The sequence below is a fragment of the Chlamydotis macqueenii genome, chromosome 11 (genome assembly GCF_036417535.1).
Source record: "Chlamydotis macqueenii isolate bChlMac1 chromosome 11, bChlMac1.mat, whole genome shotgun sequence".
In the NCBI taxonomy this organism is placed as follows: Eukaryota; Metazoa; Chordata; class Aves; order Otidiformes; family Otididae; genus Chlamydotis; species Chlamydotis macqueenii.
In genome coordinates this window covers 13,340,615-13,361,176 of record NC_141566.1, presented here as the reverse complement: position 1 = coordinate 13,361,176, position 20,562 = coordinate 13,340,615, and the positions used below count along the sequence as shown (strand labels likewise).

The 20,562-nt window shown below is 46.9% G+C and overlaps 1 protein-coding gene across 1 annotated transcript; it reads left to right on the top strand.

Moving 5' to 3' along the window:
• The first annotated feature begins 4,959 nt into the window (after positions 1-4,959).
• IL13RA2 (interleukin 13 receptor subunit alpha 2) lies at positions 4,960-19,967 on the top strand. The gene is made up of 9 exons (XM_086756307.1): positions 4,960-5,099; positions 10,739-10,890; positions 13,016-13,169; positions 13,639-13,759; positions 15,574-15,758; positions 16,863-17,020; positions 17,859-18,003; positions 18,624-18,726; positions 19,650-19,967. Exons 1-9 carry the CDS (start codon positions 5,015-5,017, stop codon positions 19,690-19,692), a joined length of 1,146 nt encoding a protein of 381 aa, XP_086612433.1. The 5' UTR covers positions 4,960-5,014; the 3' UTR covers positions 19,693-19,967.
• Positions 19,968-20,562: the final 595 nt, after the last annotated feature.

Below are 20,562 nucleotides of genomic sequence, written 5' to 3'. Positions count from 1 at the left end.
CAGCACTGCCTTGCCTGAGTGTGTGTCTACCTGCATGCACACAGTGAAAAGGAGAGGATAACCAGCAAGTGGAAAGGGGCCTGATCCTGCCATTGCTGCTCCAAAACATTCCCATTGACTCCGATTGGGAAGCAATAGCACATTAATTCGGGCATCAATTCAAACAGCGATACTGTAAGACTTTTACAGGTAGTTTACAGGTAGAAGGGCAGTTTTCTTCCTAACGAGAAGCACTCCCTTGGTTCCTGATGATGTTTCTCATGTTCTTAGTATGTCTAAAGTGTTTGTCAGTATGCCTAAATTTGGTAACGGGAAGATCCACACTCAGCCACAGCCCATTGCTTGTTGGGGCATGCACAGCACAGCTCCACTCTTTCCAAAACATCCTTTATTGTCCCTCCTGGAGAGGAGCTGATGCAACCAACTTCCCTCAACTCACACAAGGCAACATGGAGATGGTCCACCCATGTATCACCCCAGCTGACCCATGTCATGACCCCAGCTGATTTTTTAGCACAGCAACAGGAATCATGAGATGTTTTTTCAGCAAGGTGTATCTGGTACCAGACCTCTCACCTGGGGCAAACCAGGTGTGGTTGAAATACTTGCTCCTTGCAAAGGGTGCTCCAGGCTGAGGGTGAGGAATGACTCGTAGAGTGATGCAGGGAAGGAGGAATGAAGCAAATGGTGACAGGCAAGGCTATACAAGGGTCATGTTGAGCAGCTGTGCTTATCATAGAATGGTTCAGGTTGGAAGGGACTTTAAAGGTCATCTAGTCCAACAACCCGGCAACAACCTGGGACACCTTCCACTAGACCAGGTTGCTCAAAGCCCCATCCAACCTGGCCATGAGCATTTCCAGGGATGGGGCATCCACAGCTTCTCTGGGCAACCTGTTCCACCCTCACAGTAAAGAATTTCTTCCTTATATCTAATCTAAATCTACCCTCTTCCAGTTTAAAGTCATTATGCCTTGTTCTATCACTACACGCCCTGTTAAAAGTTCCTCTCCAGCTTTCCTGTAGACCCCCTTTAAGTATGGAAAGGCTGCTATAAGGTCTCCCCGGAGCCTTCTCTTCTCCAGGCTGAACAGCCCCAACTCCCTCAGCCTGTCCTCATAGGAGAAGTGCTCCAGCCCTCTGATCATCTTCATGGCCCTCCTCTGGACCCTCTCCAACTGGTCCATGTCCTTCTTATGTTGGGGGCTCCAGAACTGGACGAAGGTGGGGTGTCACCAGAGCAGAGTAGAGGGGGAGAATCCCCTCCATCAACCTGCTGGCCACGCTTCTTGATGTGCCTAGCCCACAGGAAAGAAGTGAGAGAATGGATAATTGTATATATTTCCTCCAGAGCCCTGAGAGGCAGAAATGGCTGGATTGCGTCCAGAGCCAGCAGAGCCAGTAAGCTTGGGATGAGGCACTGCAGTGGGTCAGACCGGGGCTGGCCGTGGGGCCACTGGCCAGAGCCATGTGGGTCGAGGTGCTGTGTGGCGCCGTGGCTCCTAGGTGCCAGGGACAGCTGTGTGCTGCCAGGGACAGCTGTGTGCTGCCAGGAGGGCCTTCGGCAGATACCCTGCACTGATTATGCAATTTGGTTTTAATTTTAATTAATCATTTAAACATTTCAAACATACCTTTGACTTACTTGAGTACAGTTATAGCAACAATTAACACCAACACCTCATAAATCCCAGCAATGTTCTCTGCTGCTAGCTTAATAAGCCCTGTGATCATGCGGCAAGTGCCATAACATTGTAATGTGGCATCTGATCCCTGAAGACAACAGACGGGCCTCTTTAAAAACCTCCAAATTTCTACAGAACACAAAATTTTGAGCAGAGTAGCCACAAGGCTGCTGAGGAGCTCGGCACTCCAGAGGTAGATGGACTCCCATGCACGGTCCAGGTAAGAGCACTTTGCTGGTTTTAAATCTTTCTCTGTGTGTTGATTTTGTTTAGTGAGGGGGCCTACGGTGGCAGCTTCTTGGAAGCTGTCCAGTGGACTTGGCCAGGCCTAGGGTGGATCCGTTGCTGGCCAGGGCTGAGCTAACTGGTAACAGAATGTTCCCTGATAACGCCTCTGCAATAATGTATTTAAGAAGGGGGAAAACAGGAAAAAAAAAAAGGAGAAGATGTGAAGAAGCTGTAGGGGGGGCAGAGAGAGGGAGGCACGAGCCCTGTGGCCCTCATCCTCTGGCCTCCCGCCAGGTGGCTGTCTGGGCCTGATTCGGCCCGGCCCAGCTGCAAGAAGCAGAGATGAGATGTGAAAAGAACCATGAAGTGACAAGTGATGAACCCCCATAACCCCCATTCCCTGTCCTGCCCTGTGCCGCTCGGCGGGTGGGGGGAAGGAGGTAGTGATAACGTTAAGCACGGGAAGAGGGAGGGGTGGGGGGAGATTATCTTGTTCTCTGTCTCATTATCCTGCTTTGGTTTTAATAATAAATGAATAGTTTTCCCCAAGTGGAGTCTGTTTTGCCTGTAACAGGAACTTTAAGGATCTCTCCCTGTCCTTATCTCAAACCTCGAGCCTTTTTTCTTATATTATCTCTCCCTATTCCCTTGGAGAGTGGGGGGAGTGAGAGTAGTTTGGTCCCGAGTGGGGCTAAACAATGACACTGTGTAAGCCTTTGTTTATTTTTACTTGCCTTATGAAACCATGTGAATATGTTAAAATTAGCTGTACTGGAAATGGGAAAAAGCTTCCTCCACTAACATTCATGCACAGTCTTTGGATGCTGTTAGTCACCAGCTGTGAGTTATAGCTGCTGCTTTTCCCAGCTCTGTAAGCCGTATCATTGGCTTTAGTGAATCATGAGACCTTCCTGAGGCAGAGACTTATGCATACTGCCAGGTTTGTACTGACTCAAGTTTTGTGTCCTGTTTGATATGTTAAGAAGTAATTCTGTTCATTTTTTCTAACTAGAACTTCTCCATAGGTTCTCAGTTCACAGTGAAACAGAAAAATCACTGGTATTACTTATACGTATGTGATGGACTTGGGGTGGCTTGATATTAATTTAAAATGAAAATTAGCTGTTAAAATTGTTGCATATTTTTAATTGCTGCCATGTGTTGCCAGTTAGAATTTCTGGTGAATTTAAATTCCACCCCCACCTCCCAGCACAACCTGTCTTCTCTGAGCCACTTTTTCTTCAAATGATGGATTTTTTGTTGGCCCCAATCCTCAGATTTCTCAAGGCCTCTTTGACTTGAAGCTCTGCCATTCAGCAGACCCTCAATTTCATGTTGTCACACTGTAGCCACAAATGCTGAGGAGTATGCAGCTGTCGTAGTTTAGCCCTGACCGGGACCAGACTATGCAGTCTCTCACTCTCCACACCCTCTGCGAGAACAGGGAGAGATAACATAAGAAAAAAAGGCTTGAGGTTTGAGATAAGGAAAGGGAGAAATCCTTAAAGTTACTGTTACGGGCAAAACAGACTTGACTTGGGAAAACTATTCATTTATTACTAAAAACAAAGCAGGATAATGACACAGAGAACAAGATAACCTCCCCCCACCCCTGCCTCTTCCCAGGCTTAACATTATCTCTACCACTTCCCCCCCCAGCAGCACAGGGGGGAAGAGGGAATGAGAGTTATGGTCAGTTCATCACTTGTCGCTTTATGCCGCTGCTTCCTATCGCGGAAAGAACTCCTCATATTCCTCCCCTGCTCCAGTGTGGGGTCCCTCCCACGGGCTACAGTCCTTCATGAACTGCTCTGGAGTGGGTCATTTCTTCCACAGGGTGCAGTCCCCCCAGAACGGCTGCTCCAGTGCAGGCCTTCCACCAGCCACAGCCTCCTTCAGGCATCTGCCTGCCCCAGTGTGGGGTCCTCCACGGGCTGCAGGGGGATCTCTGCTCCTACATGGGTCTCCATGGGCTGCAGGGGGACAACCTGCTCCACCATGGGCTGCACCACGGGCTGCAGGGGGATCTCTGCTCCTTCGTGAGCCTCCATGGGCTGCACCACAGGCTGCAGCCAGCCCAAGGTGGAGCAGGCTGTCCCCCTGCAGCCCATGGAGGCTCACGAAGGAGCAGAGATCCCCCTGCAGCCCGTGTAGGGCCCCACGCTGGAGCAGGGGAGGCATGTGAGGAGTTCTTCCCCCGAGGAGGAAGCAGCAGCGTAAAGCAATGTGTGATGAACTGACCATAACCCCCCATTCCCTCTTCCTCCCTGTGCTGCTTTTTTGAGGGGGGAGGTAGTAGAGATAATGTTAAGCCTGGGAAGAGGGAGGGGTGGAGGGAGGTTATCTTGTTCTCTGTCTCATTATCCTGCTTTGATTTTAGTAAACAAATAGTTTTTCCCAAGTCGAGTCAGTTTTGCCCATAATGGTAACTTTAAGGATTTCTCCCTGTCCTTATCTCAAACCTCAAGCCTTTTTTCTTATGTTATCTCTCCCTGTTCTCTCAGAGGGTGGGGAAAGTGAGAGAGAGACTGCGTAGTCTGGTCCTGATCAGGGCTAAGCTACGACATCACCAAATCCTGAAGCAGTAAAGCCAAAAGCACTGGTAACAGTTGCATAAGAAATGTCTGTCTATTGGATAAGGCAAAGCTCAGGCATTCTGGTTTGGCTTTTTTAAAATGAAAATGTCATTGGTCCGAGGTGCTTCCTATGGCAGGCGGGTCAGTTGCTTGGCTGCGTCACTGTTTCCCCAGAAGACGAGCGGCAGATGGCTCAGTGACTGAAGTGCAGGCTGACATGCCTTTGGAGAATGTGCTTAGCTAGCCAGAAACTGTTTCCAAATGAAGTCAAAGTCATCCATGTGTTGCCGTCCCCTGAAGTTACAAATAAAGGTCCTCTGGGAAATGATTAATCAGACTTGGTAGATGAGTCAAAAGCCGCTTGTTGTCAGTGCTCACCCTGCAGAGGGAATGCCAGGATCTCACCGATGCACTGAAGCCTTCCAACTGGACTTTATTTCTCCAGCCTCCTTGCACGCGTGCCTCAGGACTGCTTTTCTGACACCGCAGACCTTCCAGCGAGATCTCCTGACGTCCTACCTCTGAATGGCTCTCTGGCAGCTTTACCCTCTCTCTGTGGCGCTGGTGTGGGGCTGCGTGGCATCCTTCTCCTCTTCCTACCACACCACAGGTAAAGCCCAGCGTGCCATTCGTGTCACTGCCTAATGTGTGCTTCACATTAACTCAGGTCCTTTATGAAATTAGTCCTTAAACTGAAGCTTATCCTGTGTGTGTGTTACAGTGAGTGGCTGACTTATAAACCTGTAATCAATTGTGTAAATATATTGTGTGTTTAGTGGATATTTTTCTCAGTAACTTCAAAAGGAATGACTATGTTGTATGATATAGAGTTATTAAATATAAATACCACTTGGATACATAAATGCTCCCGAGCATGGTCCCAGCTGGACAGACTGCTAGGTGTGAGAAACACAAAGCTTATTCATAACTGGAGAATGATACTTTCTTCTAAAAAAAATATTACTCTCCAAGCTGCCATCCATGGCAATGGCACTTCAAGCACCCTTTGCTTCAAGCCCTCGAGCACCTCTTTCCTGCGCTGTACCTGCCAGCTCCAACCCTTTTGGCCTTCAGCAGCTGGGACTTTGCACCCAAAAGCTTTCCTTCTTCAGAGAGATGGTGAGCAGATCTGGCCCTCCCTGCCACCGCCATGGTGGGAGGTGAAAACTTGGCCAGGATGGTCCTGAGAGACCCCCTGTCCTGCCAGCCAGCAGGCATGGAAAGCTGCCAGGAAACATGCTGCTGCCATGCCAAGGAAAGAAGCATTGCCTTTAAAATGGGCTGCTCGAAACAGGAAAGTCACCTGCACCTCTCTGACCAGCAAGAAGTGCAGACATAGAAGATATGGTGGGCATCTGATGGGTTGCCATTTTCCCCACTGGCAAAATAGGCAGAAAATTGCAAAACCTCCTGCTGCTTGCACCACCTAAGGCACCGCATGGCATGGGGTGAAGCAGTAGGAGGCAGCTGGGGATGAGCAGGCGATTCGAGTCAGCATGTGTGGCAGCCAGGAGCAGGTGGCCCTGAGGGCTGTGACCATCTAGCCAGCACAATGCTACCTGACTCACCACCGTGCAAATCGAGTAGAGAAGTTGATGAGGTGTTTTGTTTTTTTTTTTTCCCAAGAAGCATTCAGGAGCAGCTTTCCTTCAAGACCGGATAACAAAATAGAGTATTTCTAGTCCTGTGTTCTGTATGAATGACATGAGTGAGAATGGGTTGCCATGCAATATTGTGAAAATGAGAAACTGCAAGAGGCAGTGCTGACATTTAAAAAACAATCAAGTCCCAGTATGCGAGCCACATCCTAAAAAGAAGCTTTTTGTTTTCCTCTGAAATCCAGTCAAAATTTGTTTTGCAAGAATTGCTGTTTACAGTTGCAATTGTTTTGAAAAATTATTACTGTTTTGTTCAAGCTCAGGATGGAAATGAACTTCAGAGTGTTATCTTTTCTAGTAAGAAATTCTGTTTTTGACGAATCTAATTCTCTCTTAACAGCTTGTTACCAGGCTCATGAAAAAGGCTAGTAGCTTTGCCCCTCCTTGTTTGCATGGCTGTGAGGCTCAGCATTTATCTACTCAAGAGGAGCTTCCCGAGTGCAGGAGAGACTGGCTTGCAGCCCTGCCAGCAGATCTCCTTGGCCAGCCTGTCATGGAAATTACGCATGCCAGCTGCCATAACGGGATTTGACTCCAGGCTGATGTGGTACGCTGGTGATGTGGAAGCCCTCCCCTGCACTGGCCCTGATGGGCTCTCAACCTGGGCTGGCCAGTGGCAGCAACACACCTTTGCCTTCTCCCTGCTCGCTCCTCAGCACGGCTACAGATGGCCATTCTGGACGAGTCACTCATTCATTTTTTAGCAGCTGCAGCTCTCAGAATCATAGAATAGTTAGGGTTGAAAGGGACCTTTAAAGATCATCTAGTCCAACCCCCCTGCAAGGAGCAGGGACATCTCCAACTAGATCAGGTTGCTCAGAGCCCCGTCCAACCTGGCCTTGAATGTTTCCAGGGATGGGGCATCCACCACCTCTCTGGGCAACCTGTTCCAGTGCTCTACAACCCTCAGTGTAAAAAAATAAATTCCTAATATCTAATCTGAATCTGTCTACCTCTATTTTAAACCCATTACCCCTCGTCCTATCGCAACAGGCCCTACTGAAGAGTTTCTCTCTGTCTTTCCTGTAGCCCCCTTTAGGTATTGGAAGACTGCTATAAGGTCTCCCTGGAGCCTCCTCTTCTCCAGGCTGAACAGCCCCAACTCTCTCAGCCTGTCCTCATAGGAGAGGTGCTCCAGCCCTCTGATCATCTTCGTGGCCTCTTCTGGACTCTCTCCAACGTATCCGCATCCTTCTTATGTTGGGGGCTCCAGAACTGGACACAGTACTGCAGGTGGGGTCTCAGGAGAGCAGAGCAGAGGGGCAGAATCACCTCCATCAACCTGCTCGCCATGCTTCTCTTGATGCAACCCAGGATGTGGTTGGCCTTCTGGGCCGCAAGGGCGCATTGCCTCCTCATGTTAAGCTTCTCATCCACCAGCACACCAAAGTCTTTCTCCTCAGGGCTGGTCTCGGTCCATTCTCCCCCCAGCCTGTATTTGTGCCTAGGATTGCCCTGACCCAGGTGCAGGACCTTGCACTTGGCCTGGTTGAACTTCATGAGGTTTGCATGGGCCCACCTCTCCAGCCTGTCAAGGTCCCTCTGGATGGCATCCCTCCCCTCCAGCATGTCAATGGCATCACACAACTTGGTGTGGTCGTTGAACTTGCTGAGGGTGAACTCTATCCCACTGACCATGTCTCCAACAAAGTTGTTCAACAGGGCCAGGCCCAACACTGACCCCTAAGGAACGCCACTCGTCACCAGTCTCCACTTGGACATCGAACCGTTGACCACTCTGAGTGTGGCCATCCAGCCAATTCCTTATCCACTGAGTGGCCTGTCCATCAAACCCATGTCTATTTAGTTTAGAGAGAAGGATGTCATGCGGGACAGTGTCAAATGCCTTGCACAAGTCCAGGTAGGTGACATCAGTTGCTCATCCCTTCTCCACCGATGCTGTAACCTCGTCATAGAAGACATCCATATTAGTCAGCCATGTTGGCTGCCACCAATCACCTCCTTGCTTTCCATGTGTCTTAGCATGGTTTTGAGGAGAATCTGCTCCATGACCTTACCAGGCACAGAAGTGAGGCTGACTGCCCTGTAGTTCCCCAGGTCTTCCTTGTTCCCCTTTTTAAAAATGGGGGTTATGTTACCCCTTTTCCAGTCATCAGGAACTCACCAGACTGCCATGACTTCTCAAATACAATGGCCAGCGGCTTGGCAACTTCATCCGCTGGTTCCCTCAGGACCTGCGTATGCATCTTATTGGGTCCCATGGACTTGTGCACCTTCAGGTTCCTTAGATGTTTCCGAACCTGCTCTTCTGCTACAGTGGGCAGTTCCTAATTTCCTGGTCCCTGATTTTGCCTTCTGCAACTTGGGTGATGTGACTAGAGCCCTTATTGGTGAAGACTGAGACAAAAAAATCATTAAGCACCTCAGCCTTCTCCATGTCCCAGGTAACCAGGTCTCCCGTTTCCTTCCGGAGAGGGCCTACATTCTCCCTGGATTTCCTTTTGTCCTCGATGTACCTGTAGAAGCTTTTCTTGTTGCCCTTGATGTCCCTGGCCAGGTTCAATTCTGTCAGGGCTTTAGCCTGCCTTACCTGATCCCTGGCCTCTTGGACAACCTCTCTGTAATCCTCCCAGGCTACCTGTCCTTGCTTCCACCTTCTGTAGGCTTCCTTCTTTATTTTCAGTTGGTCCAGGAGCTCCTTGTCCATCCACGCAGGCCTCCTGGCATTTTTGCCAGACTTGATCTTCATTGGGATGCATTGCTCCTGAGCTTGGAGGAGGTGCTCCTTGAATATGGACCAACTTTCCTGGGCCCTTCTTCCCTCCAGGGCTGTATCTCATGGCAAAGTCTGCCCTCCTGAAGCCCTCCTCTCTTCAAGCACCATTCCCACAGACTTGCTGTCCCCTGCATTGCTTCTCCCTTTCCTGGAGCCTTTGCATGTTTGTGAAGACTCAGGAGGTGGGTGAGATGCCTTCAGCTCACCCCACTCCCATCTCTGATGCTCACCAAGAGCCCACCTTGAGTACTCTTTGCAGAGGCAGAGCCGCCTGTGCTCCTATTTCCCCTCCTCTGCCCGTGCTGGGAAATCTGTGCCTGGCATAGTGACTCCAGACCCTCGCCTCCTGTGGGAACACAGGGCTGGTGAATACAAGATATTGCACACGCAGGGCCATGCCCCATTGCTCATGGAGCTGCAGCAAGTCCACCAGCACCCTGCAAATCCAGGCCACATTCACAGGACTCACAGCTGGTGGGAAAGAGAGTGTTTTACTTGTTACACAGAAAAAGACAGCATATCTAATTTTTCTCCAAATTATTATAGTCTGTTGTTCCTCCTTAAATACATTGCCATGATATCCTACTTTGCCATCTAACGTACCAACAGATTTCCTGTGTGGCGTTACATGCTGGGAAATGTGGGATCGTAAGACTGCTGCCTGCAGTGTGTTTTATTTGGGAGTGTTTCCTTAAAAGAAATAAATCCTTTAATTATGTTCTCAGCAAACTTTCCAAGGAGCATGTTAAAGTTTGATTTCTATCAGCATCTTCCACTGAAGGATAGTCTCAGAGTCTGCCTTCATGATGGATTTCTTAAAAAAATAAAAGGAAAAATTTGTGTAAATCCTGATGAAGACATGAAAAAGGTGACAGAGAATCCAATGACCTGGAGGCCAGATTCAAACAGAGAAGTGATGGCAAATGCTGGACTGACACTGCCAGAACATGGGCTCCAAATCTCCGTGAAAAAAGTTTATAATGCAGTGAATATGTAGAAACCCAAATGGATACCCTCATCTCTAGACAGCGGAGAAAAATGTCCTTAGATGTTACAAAAATTGACTTCATTTGAACTAACAACACTGAACAGCCAAACAGCTTTCGTCATGTGAATGACAGCTCCATGCAGAGCTTGGCTTTTAGGAAGCATATCTTAGTATGGAATTAATCCATAATATATGCTGATTTATTAACATATGGCAGCACCTTACAATAGCTTAATGAAAGCCAGATTGGCTGTAAAAGCACATGTTTGTATAGCTGATAGATGTCCAAAATAAGAATTATTTTAACTCTCTGCTTTTCTGCTTCTGTCTGTGTTTTGTCTTGGTTTTTTTTCATTAATCTTTAATATACTTGAAAAGAATATTTAAAGCAATATGGGTGATTTGTGTCTGTTACAGTTAAGGAATATATATTTCCCTGAGAGCATGATGTGATCTGTCATCCTATGTTGGTGTACATGATGAACACAATGTTTGCAAGAATACTTGTCCTGACAATTGGTAAATAGCGTAAGTTCAAAGCAAGCAAATATAGGACTTGAAAGGTCATCCCAGGACAGTAGATTTGCTGAAAACAGCTTGAAAAAGAATGTCAAAGATGTGGCACTCTTTGTGCCTTTTCAACAGTCCTTGAGTGTTCTCTGAGCATAAGCAAAATCTGTTTTTCAAGGGGGTGGGCAGGAATAGAGCTTGTGCATGTTTGTTGAGAACAGGCTATTAAATAGCCAGGGCTGGACCTGGACCACATCTAGCAGCTGCATTTGTCATCTTGTCAAATTTCACATCTTTTCTTTTTGCTTTCTTTACATCAACACTTTGTTTTACCCCCTGCTTTGTTTTCACTGTAGTTGCTCCACCACAAGACCTTCAGATCACTGATCCTGGACTCTTAGGTTCTCTCGATGTAGAGTGGAAACCTCCACCCAATGTACAAGCCTTCAATGAATGCACAGTAAAATACAAGTTTGAATACCACAACACTGGTGACAGAGACTGGAAGGTAAGGTTTAATCTTCTTAAATCTTAGTGTTCTGCCTTTTGTTCCTACATAGGTTTATGTTTGCATTTCAAGGAGAAGTGGTACCAAAGCAGTTCCAGCTTTCCATGAAAAAGGCAAACTGTTCCAGTTGTTTGAATCTTTTGTCAAACGGCAATGTATTTTGAAATGTAACAGCGGCAGCAGGGAAGGGGCTATTTCTGTCAGAGGGTGTGGTGCTTGCTGCCCCCCAAAAATACAGTAATATCTAGCAGCATTCCTCATTGTAAAAACCACTACTCTTTTTAGAAAGTCTTTACAGGGTTTGACCTGAAACTCACTGTCAACATATCCTTAGAGATGCAAAGTGGTGAATAAAGAAAATATTACATTTCATTAATTATCCTAATGCTCTAACATTCCCTTTATCCAGAAGGGTGTTTCTAATTACCATTTACTTTTCTCTTTTAGTTATGGTTGACTCTAACTCAGCTCTATGATTAAATTGTCAGTCTTCTCTTGTTGATGTGTAGCAGGGCAATAGTAGACAGACCCAGTACAGGAAGGGTTGCAGGCATATATTTTGGGAGTGCTTGGAACACAAAGGCTCCTGCAGGGTTAGGAAGGTAAATGGGGTGGGGAGAGGAGAAACCCAGCAGCAGGCTGGTTGGTGCAAAGTACTGAGTGATACATGAAAAATATGCTGAGGATGTCCTCCAACAACCCAAAATATAGAATGGTGTCCTGAAAGAAAGGGAGATTTTTTTGCACAATCTAAAGCAGGAGTGCTAGAGAGCTTGCCAGCTCAAGAGACGAGGGAGAGAGAGAGAAGGAGCAGTCACATCACGTTAGCAGCACTGCACGTTAGCAGCCTCTTGTTGTGATTGGTTTTCACAAGTCCTTCATGAGTGGGTCATCTGCTTCATCTGTCTGAGGCAGCAAAGCCAAGACTACCAGGCTGTGCTCAGACACCGCATAAACAGGTTCTGGCCCAGCCATCCCATGGGAGCCTGCAGAGGTGGAGGAGCATGGTGCTTCCCACTCTGTTTCAGGTACAGATTGCAATCGCGAGGGCATGTAAAGGGGCCCTGTGACCTTACATCGGTCATAACGCACCTCACACTTCCAGCCATGCAGCGTCTGGCTGTGCAGATTCTTCTATGATAATTTAAATTGGTATTTAAAAAGCACAAAGGGAAAAAAAAAACCTCAGGTTTTAAAAACATGTCAGAATTCCCTAAATCACAAGTAATAAAACTGTCTTAGACAAGGCAGATCTAAAAAGTAGAAAAAAATCACCTCTGGTACTTTGCCAAAACCTTGACCCCAGATAAGATCATGAAGAAGAGTGAGTCTGAAAAATAATCCATGGGACATCAGTGGAAGCAAGAGTCACTGATGTCTGTTAGAAACATGTCTCAACATGGCTCTTACACTCTGGGGCTGCTGACAACACGCCTGACTGTGGGCTGTGCCATTGCAGTTCCCACTACAGCACACATGAATTTTATGACATGTTACTTCTGTCCTGCTTGGGCTAACACGACACCTTCTCTCTCTCTCGTCATTTGTTGTCATTCTTGTCAGCTTATTTTTCCCTTGCATGAAGTATAGGGGAGTAAGGAGAAGGAAAGAGAAAAACCTTCAGAGAGGGTGCTCAGAGACTCCTGTGAACGGCTAAGTCCAGCAGCATGCAGTGTGGGTGTGTGCTGCACTGCCTGGCTGCAGCTCTGTCCTTGCAGGGTGTGGTTGTGCTTCCTATGGGAATCATCAGCTAGAAGACTGGTTGTTTCTTCTGTTTTTAATTACCTCATGTCACAAGTGCCTTTTATCTGGATTTAAGACAGTATTCTCCTCAGACCCTCCCCGGTGCTCCTGGCTGGTGGGGATGCCTTGAACCATGATCTGCTCTGTCTTGTTATTGCTGGGGTCCTATGGGGTGGAGGGACTCAAAGCCAGCAAGGCTGGGCAGAGCAGGTGGCACCAGAGTGCTCGAGAAGCACTGGGAAGGAGGAGCAGGACAGAAACGTAAAGGAACATTAAAGCACACAGATGAGCCTACTCGCAGCTAGCGTGGGAGCAAGAGCAGCTAATTCTGCAGCTCACTTAGTGGCAAAAGAGGTGCTTATAAAGTCTGTCTTTCAACCAGGTTATTTTTACTAGGAAGCTAAAATTGAGAGTTGGATTTGACCTCAGCAGGACTGCTGAAGTGAAGGTTCAGACACTGCTCGAGGGACGGTGTACCAATGATGTGGCAGTGCAAAGTGACTGGATTTATGCTACCTTTCAGGTCCCATTGCAAGGTTAGGAGCAGCCTTCGCTACCGGGTGCAGTTTTGCACTTTGCATGAGCCTGTTGCATGAACCACTGCTGGCTGAGGGTTGCTGGATGGGTAAGCCATTGCAGGGCTTGTTGAGCTATATAAACACCAGAGGATCTCTCTGCTTCCTCTGGCTGTTGATTGTGGTTACTGGATACTTGGGGCTCATTTCTCTCTGCCCATATCCCAGCTCTGCTGAGTTGCCCTGCACAAGCTCCACTGCTGAATGACAGTGTCAGTTATGCCTCTTTCTGCTCTAAGTACAGTGAACTGGCTTTTATAGGAAACACGGCACTTGGTAGCAAAACTATCTAATAATGGTGACTGGCCTTTTCTTTTCCTTTTTCGTCTTTCAACTGCAGTGCACAATTGTTCAAAGATGTAAAATGATATTTCTGCTGTGCCTGACTGGTACATTGCTAAATAGTGGTTATTTCCATCTCATTTGACAGGGAAACTGGAATCAGAGGTTCAGAACTTCCACTGCATCTATCATGACTGGGAATACCTCAAGTGCACTTGGCAACCAGGTCTCCTTGCTCCTCACGGCGTACATTATGGGTTATATTATTGGTATGTATCAGCAAAATAGAAAAAAGCTCAGGTAGCAATCAAGTGAACCTCTCAGTATACTAAAATGCCACAGCAAATATGCTTTTATGGCTGGCAATGCTATTACATGATCCACCCAGAATGGGCAGAAATAATGCTCCAAGCAAAATGGCAAGGAAATACCAAATCTCTGCTTCCTTCTTAAAACCAAGCTTGTGCTGACAGGGAATGCCTTCTCCCTTCCTCCGTTCCGTTTTATTCACCCCTGTGGAGTGTTTTCTGCACATTGTCCACCAGAAAGCCTTCTGCTTTCCCTTTGCTGAACATACCTGGGTCATTCTGGCTGCACGTTTCCTTTGATCACAGTGCATATATCTCTATAGGATAGGATTCAGCAGGAAGTTACCAAGTTCAGTGAACCCGATACAAAGAGCATGGCTTCTTGGCAGCTAACAGTTTTACTCTTCAAATGTATTTTCATAGCCTTCACACATCTCATAGAAGCAAACGTGCTGCCACAGTTGGTAATAATACATGTTTCTCAGTTGTTTCTTTTATACTGCTGCCTAATGATTCTGTTCTGCAAGAAAAACAAAGCTAGGCTTAGTGGTTTTGGACAAAGTAAATGCTGTATTTGTGCTTCAGGTCCTATGATCCTACAGTAAAGATGACTAGTTAGGAAACATTGGGTTTCATGCCATTGGGCTATGTGTAGAAAACCATAGCTGCTTTTCAAAAATAGTTTCCATGTAGCTCTTGAAAGAGCTACAAAGCAGAAACACTGATTAAAAACCATTTTGCTAACTACAAAAGTCTGCTTGAAGGAAACCATGGAAATTCATGATTTGTTCCTAAGGAAAAAAAAAAAACCAAACACAAAAGCCCCAATAAACTCACCCTTATTTAACTGCCTGTACCAAAACCAGGCATTTGGATCTGGGTCCTGTTGTATAATGAGAGCAGGTGGGAACACAGCCACAGCATCCTTTGAACTCTGTGAGTTAATTTTTATAGCAGTACCACATAAAGTTTCCCCCCCCCAACATTATGTGCTGTGCAGGGAGGCTTTCATTAGGTGTAGAGTACAGAGGCCAGATTCAGCTCTGCCTCAAGAAGAAGGACTCCCAACAGGAGTCTGAAAAAGTAATATGAAACACCACTTAGTATTTCCAGGATGGGGCCAGCAGCTAAGCTTTGGGGAGTGGCCCCTGAAGTCAGGAGGCAGTTTGAGAGGACAGGGTTGTAGCTGCACATTAGCTAATAACCAGCAATGCTCTTCCTTGCTCCCACCCCTGGGTTGTTATTATGTGCCCAGGTACATGCACAGGACCTATCAGCAATCAGCTGTTAACACTCATTACATTTATGGCACACCTTACCTGCCACAAACTGATAGTTTTTGGCTTGGGGGGGGACCTTTGTGCAACTCCAGAGCTGGTGGCTGATGGTGCTGTAAGTGCTCTGTGAGAGGATGGGTGTCTCCATGAGTAGGGTCCAGATCCTTCCCTAGCTCCACTCACACAGTGGCACCTCGTGAGACCTCTTGTGCTCCAGGAATAGCCTTGGGGAGACGCTGACACGGCCTGCAAACCAACCTGCGAAGCCACCTGTGCATGTTAATTTGGTTTTTTCTCCTCACCACAGTTTTCCAATAGCAGGAGTTCAGGTGACCCATGCATACCACTGCTTTGGATCACTTGTGAAAGGCAAAGGGTGGGCAGCATATAGGTGATACTTGAGGCCTAGGTCCAATCTTACAAAAAAGGCCTTACCCAAGTATTAACTGCCATTGCTTGGGTTATTTTTTTCTTTCTGTTTTCCTAATACATCTCTAGGTACAAGGGGCTGGACCACGCAGCACAGTGTGATGACTATATTCAGGATCACGGTATAAATATCGGCTGCATGTTGCAAAATCTGAGCCAGGCAGAATATAAGGATCTGAGTATTTGTGTCAATGGTTCAGCAGCAGCCACTCTGCTACGGCCGTTGTACGTCACCCTTCGCCTTCACAACCTAGGTAAGACTGACAGGAAAGCAGCAGGGCTCTGGGGACCCACACAGCCACCACACACCCAAGGCTCATGACTTGCACAAGGAGGGCTGAAACAAATTTGCGCTGTTGTAAATGGGTGACTGTAATGTGTCTGGGTGGATTCCCCTCTGGAGAAGGCGGTGTGGCCTGTGCTGCACAGGACTTTAGTTTCCAGCAGTGTTTGCAGGCGAGCTTACGGGACCAGGATGATCAGCAAGTGCTTCCAAGTGCTGCGCTCGGCACCTGGACAACTTGGGACATAAATGGCATGCTGGGCAGCTGGGTTTTTTAGCTCTAGCAGCTCTGCCACAGAGGTAGCTTCATTTACTCCTGCTGGAACTGAAACTGTCGGTCTGCTCCTGCAAGCACAGGAGCGATCAGAGCTTTGCTCTTCAAAGCAAGCTAAGCACTGGGAAGAACTGAGTGCAAGGTATGATGGAGTCTGCCAGAGCAAAGGTGGATTTCAAACCCATCAAAGACAGGGAAAGGAAGCAAAGCACAGCATGATGTTTAACCTGATACTTGTACTCACTCTTTATTATGGGCACTTACCATGCTGATCCATTTACCACACGTAAATATCAGGGGATAAATAGCTAATCCTCCAGCTAAGCCACTGGGCTAATAAGCAGGATTTCTGGATTCAATTAGTGCTGCCATGTGTAGCTTTGGGTATCTGACATAAACCAGAGCCCCTCCTGGGATGCAGAGGGTGTCAGGCCAGCACTGTTGTGGTCTCTCCCTGCAGGGGCAGAGGTTGCCCTCGCAGCGCAGGGAGGGCTGGCTGGCCGCAGTGTGAGGGTAATGTGCTGAGCAGAATGCTCATGCCCCAGCATTTCGAAACCCCTGTGCCACAGCCCAGAGCAAGGACCTACTCCAGCCCACGTGTCTAATTAAAATAAACAACCCACTTTCCAGCCTCAGTAACATCCCTGTTCCTGCAGCGTCACGGCTGATAGCAATGAGAGCTCAGAAATTGCATCATGGGGGAAAAGGGGCAGAAGTTGGTGGTGATTAACTGAAGCCTTTCCCACCAGGAGCTGTTTGACTGCAACCTCTTGACATTCTCTCCTTTTGTTCCCCCTCCAGCAAAGCCCTCGCCCCCGAAGCAGCTGGTGGTTTCCATGTCTGCATCTGAGGAGCTCCATGTGGCATGGAGCCCCCCGGGCGGCGGAACGCCGCCCCAATGCCTGGAGTACGAGATTCAGCTGGCGGAAGATCAGAAGGAAGCCAAGGCTGCCTGGGCGGTGAGGACAGGCAGGGAGGGGGAAGGGGTGGAGGAGCCCTGATGGCTGGCAGCGGGAAGGCACTTCGGAAAATTGGAACTTGCACTGAGTTACAGACGGCATGTTAGCTACCTACTGCGTGGACTGCGTAGAGACATTAGCTGGTGGAAAACACTCACAGGCTGCTCCATTGCACATGTTCCTGTTTAACACCCTGACCTCCATCCACAGCATTTGCTTTAGCAGTAACAGATCCCAGTGCGAGTCTCTGAGTGACCACTTTCTCAGGCCTCCCACCTGTTATCTCAGAAAGCTGTCATCACGGAAATTTAAAGGTTGTTGTGGTTTGTTTTCCTGAATATGGTGGCATAACTTGGTCCAATTAAATTATAATTCTAATTTCTCCAAAGAAGTGGCCTGGAACACAACACGTCTTTTTTTTTTGCATGGTGCTTTTCTCCTGCACATTATCCAGGTGCAGTTTTGGTAGCAGAAATGGCAAGAACTAATTAATCATAGGGGACATCTGAAGGACATTTTTTCTTTTATTGCCATATGATACACATGAGACTTAGCTAATTTAATGAAAGATTCCATACATTAACAGGCGTAAATAGCAACATACACGATGCTCCCTGCCCCCCCACCAGAACGTAGGTATTCAGTAGATTCATCTCCATAATCATCTTACTGGCATTAGCTGGTCCAAACTATTATGAAATAATTCAAAACTGCCAAAACATAATCCAAGGTTTTGCAGAACCTGGGGAGCATGTTCAGAAACATCAGGCCATGCCAGAGAGCTGCTGGTGGAGGCACATAATTCCTTAACATTTGTTGTCTCTGTTTTGTTTCTCAGTCTGTGTCAACCCAAATGGAGACCACTTTAACAATTTCCAGAGCAAATCAAAGCCGCAGTTCATGTGTTCGTGTCAGGGGGAGAACAAATATTTTCTGTGCTGACCGGGGCTTTTGGAGTGAATGGACACAGGAGTGTTTCTCTGGTATGGAACCCAAAGTAACCAGCATTTCTTTTACATCCTTTGTAATGCTTGTTTGGGACCAAGCACTGATGGCTGCCATGGGCAGCTGCTGATGGGATCCTGGTTTAGTTACACCCTCAACCTACTCCAGCACAGCCATTCCTACAGCTTTGCATCTCCAGTGCACTTAGCAGGCAAGCCCTAAAATATTAATGCTTCCACACCAGCAGCTTCCCCTTCTGTGATGGAGGAGCAACTGTTTTGAGTGAGAGGGCACACGGTACTCGAAGTGTCTCTGCAGGGCATTATCCTGGCTGCCCTGCACAAGAAATCGACTCCTTTGCACCCCATAGGTTTATAGCGCTATCCCCATGTGCACTGGCTCTGCTGTGAAATGCAGAAGGCAGAAAAGAGGCACATGGCAGTGGTTACATATATATGCAGGATATATCCTGAAGGAGTATGTTACCCTATACAGCAACATATACCTGGCATATGTATGCAATGAATGAATGAATGAATGAATGTGGGGTATTAAACCTGGACACACTGAGTTGCATCTGAGCCCAAGCTTTATAAGAGGTAATATGGCATGTTCTGGATGCTAGTGTTTTCTTATATGCTGTCATTTATCTTTGCAGTGTCCAGAAAAGAGGACAAGCAGCTATTTATCCTCATTCCACTCATTCTGAGTTTGTTAAGTAGCCTCATAATATTTATGTTGATTGGCCAGTGCAAGAAAAGGTAAGCAACAAGGCAGCCTCTCCGTGCAATGTGTTTTTATGTGGGTGTCTCAGACTACAGTAACAAATGAAACAACATATTTAATACTAAGACCCAAACATTAATAGATGTTCTAAGATCGGACACCAAACAACAGTTTATATTCAGGAGACATCCTGGTAAGTGTGGCTTGTTTTGATATGAAATGCCTCACAACAACACATAAATTCACAGCAGAGACCCAAATCCTGCTCATATGAGCCCAGACTGATTCTGTTAAATGCAGCAAAGTTAATTGCATGCATAGCAGCATAAATAATGTCATTATCTTGCCCCAAACCACACAGGCAGCAAAGATTTGTACTGCTTGTGTACATAGAAGTGCCATTTTTATGGGCGAGGGCTTCATCCTCTTTGCATTCCCGTCTCAGTTGTTTGCATTCATGCCAGTGACAGCATATGGAGAAAGCAGATGCAGTGGATGAATTTGCCCATATCCAAATTATTGGTACTGACTACATTTTCTTTGGGTTTGAAAGATCACTTCAAGAGAACTGATCCCCTGCTACTGATAACTATTATCTTTTCCTTATGGCCATATAGTGTAAGCAAATGAACAGCTTTTCTAATATGTCCTTTAGGGCATTACTGATGAGGGAGGACTGGCTATAGAAATATCCTCATGTTGTCCTCAGAGATGAACTAACCTCTGTTTGGTAGTTGAATGCATGGACACTGAGGCGCACACTCATCTTTGTTTTGTATCTGCCTTTCAAATGTTTTAGTTCGTGAAATTCAAACAAAGTGTTGATGCTAGCAAGAAAACTGTGGAAAGAAAATGCTTCCTGCATTGCCCCTGGGATGCAGCGGAGTGTGAGGGGGATGCTGTGGCATGTCCCCAGCTGTCTCTTGGTGCTGGGAATAACAGTTTGTGCCCATTTCAGATCCCCAGCAGAAAAGCCATTGCATACATCAGTGGGATGCTAACTCTGCTTGTGACTGCTGTACCGCTTGTGTTTGATGGATTGCTCTTAGAACACCATCCCAAAGACAGCTGAGAAGCCCTGAGCCCACGTGGGTCTTCCCTACCGGCTGTCATTTACAAGGCTGGTCATTCCAACTCAATTCCTCAGTGAGCCCAGGAAAATATTGGAGGAGTTTTAAACTGACTCTGGAGCAACCTGTTTGTGATAACAGGACAAGGGAGAAAAAGGAGGCAGCAGAAACTGCTGTGAATAAAGATAACACGTTGCTCTGGGGGATTGTTTTGTTTTGTTTTGTTTTTTTAAGGACACTAGAAATCTGCCAACAGGACACACACACTGAAGGGCAGCCTCTTATACACAATGCTAGATACAAACGCCTGCAACTAGCCACTGTACCCCACCCTGCTCTCACCACATCTTCCTAGTCCCCAAATATTCAGCCTGCTGAGAGCATCTAAATACTGAATGTCAGCTACTTGAGCTATGTATTTGATTAACTGATATGCCTTACTTGAGATAAACTTCTGCTGTAAAAAGGCATGATCACAGCTATACAAAGGACAGATACTTCAGAGGAGAAGTGAGGGTTACTCTGGCAAAGGCAGAGTGGGAACTTCTGTAGGAAGCAGGCACTGGTACCAGAATTGAAGCACCCAAGATGTCTGTCAACACCATGTATTCAGCTAATTAAATTGTTGACTGATTTTTAAAGAACCATTCCCTATGATGATGATTAAAAACAATTTTTAAAAATCAGCACTAGATGAGACACCGTCTTCCAAATATATTCTGATTTCTTTGGTCAAAGAACAACTCAAACCCAGACATTTAGTGTGCTTTCATTTCATCTTAACAACCCAGAAAACATATT